The sequence below is a fragment of the Chiloscyllium plagiosum genome, chromosome 18 (assembly GCF_004010195.1).
Source record: "Chiloscyllium plagiosum isolate BGI_BamShark_2017 chromosome 18, ASM401019v2, whole genome shotgun sequence".
Lineage (NCBI taxonomy): Eukaryota > Metazoa > Chordata > Chondrichthyes > Orectolobiformes > Hemiscylliidae > Chiloscyllium > Chiloscyllium plagiosum.
Window position 1 is genome coordinate 68,602,564 of NC_057727.1, and position 7,878 is coordinate 68,610,441.

A 7,878-nucleotide genomic window follows, 5' to 3' on the forward strand; every position below is an offset into this window, starting at 1 on the left:
GTCAATTTTCCTGCTCCTTGGATGCTGCCTGACCTGCTGTGCTTTTCCAACACCACTCTGATCTGTCTTGGAGCAGTAATTCACTGTGTACCCATGCACTGTACCTTCGAAGACTTTCTTTCTTCTCTTCTCGTGTTAAGCAGCTGTCAAGGTGCTTGTTTATGTTGTTTTCAGGGATAGCAACTGCACAGACTGGGCAATCCACTGTCAGACAAAAGGAAGAACCAAGATTATTAGCAGCACACAGTAGATTCTTTGGCCCTCACAAAGCTACATGGTTTTTTTTGAGCTAGAATGGTTCCAGTACATTTTGTTAATGTACGCAGTGGATAGGGGGAGTGCTTAAACAGTATCAGGATGGGGGTGGTACGCAGAGAAGTGGCTACCTTTCCTGCTTGGAGTGAAGCAGGATTCAATTACAAGATGCTTGCAGTAGATAAGGGACATGACACATGCCAACCCACCTTCCTAAAATGAGCCCGCACACTATGTGAGATGCCATTCTGTTAACATACTGTTCAACTTTGACTAAGCTACATCTTAACAAATATCTACTCATCCACACATCTACACCTTCCATAGACAGTCAGCAACAAACACAAGCACAAACCCAAAGAAATATTTCCTATCCCTGCCTGAGGACACAGGATAGTTTTAGAGTCCCCAGTACAGAGCAACCAACTCAATGAAGACAAAGAGATAAAAGAGAGCATGGATATCAGATAAAACAATGCAAGAAAGAGAGATCAGACACTCGATAAACAATGTAAAAGAGACAGAAAAGACTAGATAAACTGCAAAAGAGCACAGACAACAGATACAACAGCCTGAGAGATATACAGTAGACACCAGAACAAACACAGCAAAAGAGAAAGCGGACGTCAAATTAAATAGCACGAGAGAGAGCCAGAAGACCATGTAAAATGGCATGAGAGCAAGCAAAAACAAGATAAAACTATCTGAGGGGAAAGATCACACACACCTTGTGGGATTAAACTCACTTCAGAAGGGTTGTGGGATCCAGCATATTGGGAACCAGAAAATTGGAAATAAATACCAGGGGGCACAAAATAGTGGGAGAGGCAGACAGCACTAAGACAAAGAATAATAAGTATGCAATTGGAAAAATTAATGAAGTGCAAATAACAATCACACAATGTATGCGAGTGCATACAGTACAGTTAATAACACTGGGGAGTTACAGACACAGAGTGCCTCAGGGATTATGATGTTGTGGTTATAATATGGCGATCTGACAAAAGGAATGGGAAGTAGTGTTAAATATTCCTGGTTACAAAAGAATCAGAAATGATTAGAAAGAAACAAAGAGGGGTGGGCATTTTTAGTTAAGGAAGGGACTGCAGTACTGGAGAAAGAGCATGTATCAGAGCGCGAAGGAATGAAGTTACATTGCTCAGTGTAATTTATAGAGGGGAAAGTGAGGACTGCAGATGCTGGAGATCAGAGTTGAAAATGTGTTGCTAGAAAAGTGCAGCAGGTCAGGCAGCATCCAAGGAGCAGGAGAATCGACGTTTCGGGCATGAGCCATTCCTGAAGAAGGGCTCATGCCCGAAACGTCGATTCTCCTGCTCCTTGGATGCAGTGTAATTTATAGACCACCTACGAGTGGGAAAGACAAAGGAGACCAAATCGGCAAGAAAATTACAGAGAGGTGTCAACATCATAGATTAATTATAATGGGGGACTGTAATCACTCAGGTCAGATGGGGATAGTGGTAATAAAGGGCTGCAATTGGCAGACATTCCCAAATTGTGTTCAGAATTTCCTACAGCATTGTCCAGTCCAACAAGAAAGGAGGCACTGCTAGATCTGATTCTTGGAAACAAGATGGGCCAAGTAGATCAAGTGGCAGTGAAGGGGACACAACAGTCATTGCTTCACAAGGTTCATGATGGTGTGGAGAATGGCATTGGTCAAACCAGAGTAAGAAGAATCAATTGGAAGGCAACTTCCATAGGGAGGAACTGATGTAACGAAATCCAAGGTAAGCAAGAGAAACAGTAGCTGATCAATACGACCAAACAGAAGGATTTATACATAGAGGCAGGAAGCATGGTTGAGGTGTTAAATTAATACTTTGCAACAGTCTTTACCCACAAGGCAGGTGATGTCCCAGCCATGGTGATAGGAGGAGGAAAGTCAGTAATGAGTGTGGTTCAAACTTGATAAGGAGGTAATCTTAGATAAGCTGTTAGTATATCAACTGGGACCAGCGGAGATGCATCCAGGGATATTGAGAGTGACAGTGGAAATTGCAGAGGCACCAGCCATAATCTTTCAATCTTCCCTCGGTTCAGGAGTGGTGCCGAATGACTGGAGAATCACAAACTTACGCAAAAATGATTTAACAGATTGGCCCAGGAATCACAGACAAGTCAGTTCAGCTTTGATGGTGAGGGAAGTTCCAGAAACAATTACACGGGATAGAACTAATTGGAACATGGAAGAAATGTGATTCGGAGAGACCAGTATGGATTCATTAATGGAAAATCATGTCAAACTAACTTGCTGGAGCCTTGCTGAAAAGATAGAGTGCATTTATGAAGACAAGACCATTGGTATGGTATACATGAACTTCTAAAAGGCATTTAATACAGCACCACACAACAGGTTTGAGAAGGAAATTAAGATCAATAAGAAGGACAGTAGCCATATGGATACAAAATTGGTTGAGTAATAACATACACAGAAGAATGATGAATAGGTATCTTACAGACTTTCAGAGTCAGTAGTGAGACCCTTGCCTTTCCTGACATATAAATGATCTAGATCTTGGTGTCCAGCAGACAAGTTTGTGGACGACATAAAACCTGGAAGAACTGTACACTGAGAGGTGGAGTGTAGAACTTCAAAAGGACATCAACACATTGGTGTAAGCAGATGGCAGGTGAATTTCAACACAGGCTAGTATGAGGTGATGCACCCTGGTACGACAAAAATGGGAAGACAGTATAAAAGAGGATGCTACTCTAGGACTGTGTAGGAGCAGACATTAGGTCATTAAAGGTGGCAGCACAGATAGGTAGAGCAATAAAGTTTTCAGTGTTTTAGGCTTCTTAAATAGAAAAACAGAGTACAAGAGCAAGGAGTTCTGATGAACATATACAAAACAATAGACCTCAGATGGAATACTGAGTCTAATTCTGGGTGCCACATTTCAGGAAGGATATAAATGCATTAGAGAGAGCATAGGAGAGTGTTTTACAAAGCTAGTAGCTAAGATATGGAATGCCATGCTTGCAAGTGTGATGAAGGCACTTTCAATTGAGGTATTCAAAAGGTCATTGGATCATATTTTAAATACAAACAATGCAATGGGATTTGGGGACTCAGCAGTAATTTGACTCTAAATTAAATTACTCAGAGACCCAGTTCAGTTACAACAGGACAATTGGCTTCCTTCTCCCTGAAAACAATTCTGAGATTTATTATATCGCCAATCTTTTTAATTTTTTTTAACAGATGGTACTAAATCTGTTTCCAAGACCCTTAATCAGGTACCACAATTCCAGATCATCATAATTACCTGTGCAAACACATCCTCATTTCTCACCTTGTTCTATTGCCAATTGTTCTGAAAATGGATCTTCTGATTACCAAACCTGCTGCCAATAGAGATAGGTTTGCCTTATTTATTCCTTCTTTTATGAAATGTCGGCATCGCCGGCAGCATTTTCCCTTCAACTAAGTGGCTGACCAGGCCAGTGTGAGGGGAGAAATGAGTCAAATTACTGCCACTCTGGAATCACACACAAGTCTGACCAAGACAGGAGCATTCAACAACCAAATGAATTTTAATATGATCAGTGAGAGCTACCATGGTCACTATGACTAAGAATGGTTTCATAATTCCACATAAATTCAACTGAATTTAAGTCCTACCAGAGAATTGGCCTGCACTTCTGAATGGTGCAGTGACATGTCTGTCTCACCACAAAAGAAGCTTTATTGAAACTCTTCAAAATTTTGAACTCCATAATGTTCTTTGCTCCAAGTAGAAATAGTTTATCCACATAATTATAAGTTGACATCCACTAGAATCACAGAGCCCTTACAGTGCAAGCCAGTCGGCCAATCGAGTCCACACCGACTCTCTGAGAGCAGCCCATCCCGAGGTCCTATCCTACCCGTATAATCCTGCACTTCGCATGGTTAATCCACCTAATCTGCACATCCCTGGACACGATGGGTAATTTAGCATGGCCAACCCACCTAACCAATGACCTTTTGAATGCCTCAATTGAAAGTGCCTTCATCACACTTGCAAGCATGGCATTCCATACCTTAGCTACTAGCTTTGTAAAACACTCTCCTATGCTCTCTCTAATGCATTTATATCCTTCCTGAAATGTGGCACCCAGAACTAGACACAGTATTCCATCTTCAGACTGTGGGAGGAAACCAGAGCAGCCGGTGGAAACCCACCCAGACATGGGGAGAATGCGCAAACTCCACACAGACAGTCGCTCAAGGGTGGCATCAAACCCAAATCCCCAGTGTTGTGAGGAAGCAGCATTAACTACTGAGCCACGAGGTCATTCCTACTTGAACTAGTTATAGAAACATGACAATGTATTTACTTCCAGCTGGGTGATGCTAAATGCAGACTTGTACTATCTTAAAGAACTGTGATCGATAGCAAAGGTTAAAACAAAAATCAGCACTCAACCTTTTACTATTTCCCGTGAAGTTGAAGGTTGTTCTGCGACATCAGCATTCCTTCGGTCTCCCAAGCAATTAGGTGCAGCAGTGATTGACTTGGCATAAGTGCTAATTTCGTCCAGACTGCATTGGTTCTCCATAGATTGTCCCCCTGGTGGTCTCATGGGCGTGACAGAAGGGCTCCGAGACAAAAATCTGTCCATAATCATTGTCTCTTGCTTCATCTTAGCATGAGCTTTGGAACTACTCAAAAGGTTCTTGTCTGATCCATCTGCTCGTGTTGCCTGAGGTGAGGTTGGAGGAGACTCCAAATTGCACTTTGCCAAATCTCTGTGGAAATTAAAACAAAAAGATGATTAATGCAGAGTAGTTTACTGGTTGCAAACTGGTATTCCTGATCTCAAGCCTCACATGTAAATCAGCCCAGCTGAGCAATTCCAAAAGAAAAGTCAACTAAAACACTATTTGCAAATTAATGCTCTCGCCATTATCCCTCAATCATTACTTTGCAGGTTAGATGATTCCAAGAAGATGTCTTCCTTACAACTGCTGCAAACTTACTTTTCATCAATTTCCACTCATCCTGCTAAACTGGAATTATTTTAAGTATGTAAGATATTGTACCACACCATGCAATGCATTACCCCTCACAAACCATAGGAAGTCAGTGACAATTGCATGACCAAGCCTATTAGGGCATTCCAGGAGATTTTCAATATTAAGTCTAGCCTGCAGCTATCACTTTGAAAATTTGTTTTCAAAACAGATATGGATAAAGCTTTTCAACCCTTTTGTTAGAGTCGGTTCAGCAAATTCAAATATGGCAGAATTTGCATCTTCAAAAGTTTACACATTTAACATCTGTATATAATTCTAACAACAGGGAATGGTGCCCACATTTGAAGGCAGTATTAAAATAAATAATCAAATAAATATTTCTGAGGATCAAAGGATCCACAATGGAAAGGGCAAAAACAATATCAAATAGAGCCCAATGACTAACAACGTAAGGGGACCCATTTCAGATTAGATTAGATTACTTACAGTGTGGAAACAGGCCCTTCGGCCCGACAAGTCCACACCAACCCTCTAAAGAGCAACTCACCCATACCCATTCCCCTACATTTACCCCTTTACCTAACACTACGGGCAATTTAGCATGGTCAATTCACCTAACCTGCACTTTTTTTTGGACTGTGGGAGGAAACCGGAGCACCCGGAGGAAACCCACGCAGACAAGGGGAGAATGTGCAAACTCCACATAGACAGTTGCCTGAGGCGGGAATTGAACCCGGGTATCTGGCGCTGTGAGGCAGCAGTGCTAACCACTGTGCCACCCTATTTCGATGAGAAAAGATGAAAAGGGAAATGCTATGTGGCATGCAAGAACAGAGGGATTAAGGAGTTGAGAATCACAAGACTTTAAAGACATAGAAGGGTAAAAATACTCATGTAACACTAGATTTATGGCAAGAAATATAAAACAGATTGTAAAGTCTAAATGGATGGTGCAAATTTATTTGAAACCTTAGTAAGCCCATAATTTGAACATGTACACTTTTAGACTCCAAACTAAAAGAAAAAGTTGAGGTAATAAAGGTTACACTGCAGATTGAGTAGACACTGTTTGATATCAGGAAATACAATTACACAAAGACCTGAAAAATGAGGTCTGTATTCATGAAACCTAGAGTACGGAATACTTTATTAACAGCACTCTCCATTTGGCTCGCCACCTTTAATGACTTATCTACAGACACCTGGTTCTCTGCACCTGCATACTCGTAAAAGAGAACACTTTATTTTATATTGTCTCCCATGTTGTTTGTACCAAAGTGAGTAAATTCACACTTCTCCATATTGAACTTCATCTGCCACTTATTTGCTCAATCACTATGTCAATGGCCTTTTTAGGTTTTACACTGTCTTCCCCACAGTTTAAACTTCTCTCAAGTCTTGTGCCAGTCGCAAACTTTGAAACTGTCCCCTGCACACCAAGATCTAGATCATTAACACCATTCCAACCCCTTGTACCTGTTAGTGAACATGCTCTCTTTCCTATTCCTCAGCCAATTGTATGTTAACAAGCAAGCAGAACATATTTTTTAAAAACTGATTCACTGTTTGAAAGTTAGGGGACAGAACTACAGGATATGAAGAAGTCAACAAAGTCTTGGTGGTAGAAGTCCAATCCAAACTACCCAGTGTAAGAATTTTTGAAGGGTATTGCAAGATTAGAGCCAGCGACGCATGGAGAAACGAAACTGCTGAAAAGCTCAGTGTAACAAGAGACTTTATCTTGTGTTGCTAACCCTCTGTGAGAAGAACAGTGCCCAGAAAATTGAATTGCAATTGCGTTAATTAATTAATACAACTTTAGTAAGGTGCATTAATTGCCTTGTAAATAATGTTTGAACGATACTGTGTTCGTGTTATGAAACCTTGTCCTTCAGTTCTTTGTGCCACTGCTAGGAAAATCATCTTTTCTCATAATATGTTGTTTCTCTCTACGGGGATTGTAACAACAGATTTTAACTCAAGGAGTTCTTAGCCAAAGCTGGGGACTCAGAAAAATTTAAAGTACCCTTCAAGTTCCACCCACTATAGTTTACAATGCACAGAGGAACCTCAACTATGTGAATATCAATTAGCTGAATATCAGATGATCCGACGGAAATCTCAAGGTCCTGATAGAAACATTACATCAAAGACGTGTTTTCAACACTGACTGAGTCTTTTGTTTACAGTGATTAAAAGTGAACTCCACTTCCTGAAATGCTACCGTGAACAGTCCTGGACATCAAGGGGAGCCCGGCAACGTCTCCAAATGACTGACCTCCCGCCCTCTCTCTCTCTCCCCACACTTTCCCAAGAGTTCTACACAGGCGTGTAACGTGAACCCCCACCCACACCCCTGCCCCGCCTCCCTCTTCCCCGGATAATCTCTCCAACATTGTCCTGTACAGGGCAAAGGTGGAACCTGTCAAAAGGTTGCAGTCAAAAGTTGTGCGTGTGTGGCACACCGAAAAGCAGCAGCTGTCTTGTTGGTGCCCAGTCCGGCTGCCCCGGAGAGAGGGCGAGGGCACGCGGGGGTGGGCGCGGGGGCGGTGTTGGACGGGGTTGGAGGGTGGGGCAGGGGAGTGGAGGTGGGGTTTGAGGGCGGGGCAGTGTTGAAAGGGGTTGGGGGGGCAGGG

At 42.1% G+C, this 7,878-nt stretch overlaps 1 protein-coding gene across 3 annotated transcripts in view; it reads right to left on the minus strand.

Annotated features, from left to right (window-relative positions):
* Positions 1 to 7,878, minus strand: part of rad18 (RAD18 E3 ubiquitin protein ligase) — a 285,566-nt gene that overhangs the window by 180,387 nt on the left and 97,301 nt on the right. For all 3 annotated transcript variants that reach the window (XM_043708545.1, XM_043708543.1, XM_043708544.1), the window contains 2 exons: positions 4,692 to 5,014; positions 105 to 204 (listed from right to left, as the gene is read on the minus strand). In XM_043708545.1, coding sequence (XP_043564480.1) covers positions 105 to 204; positions 4,692 to 5,014 — 423 coding nt within the window. The remainder of the gene's footprint in view (positions 1 to 104; positions 205 to 4,691; positions 5,015 to 7,878) is intronic.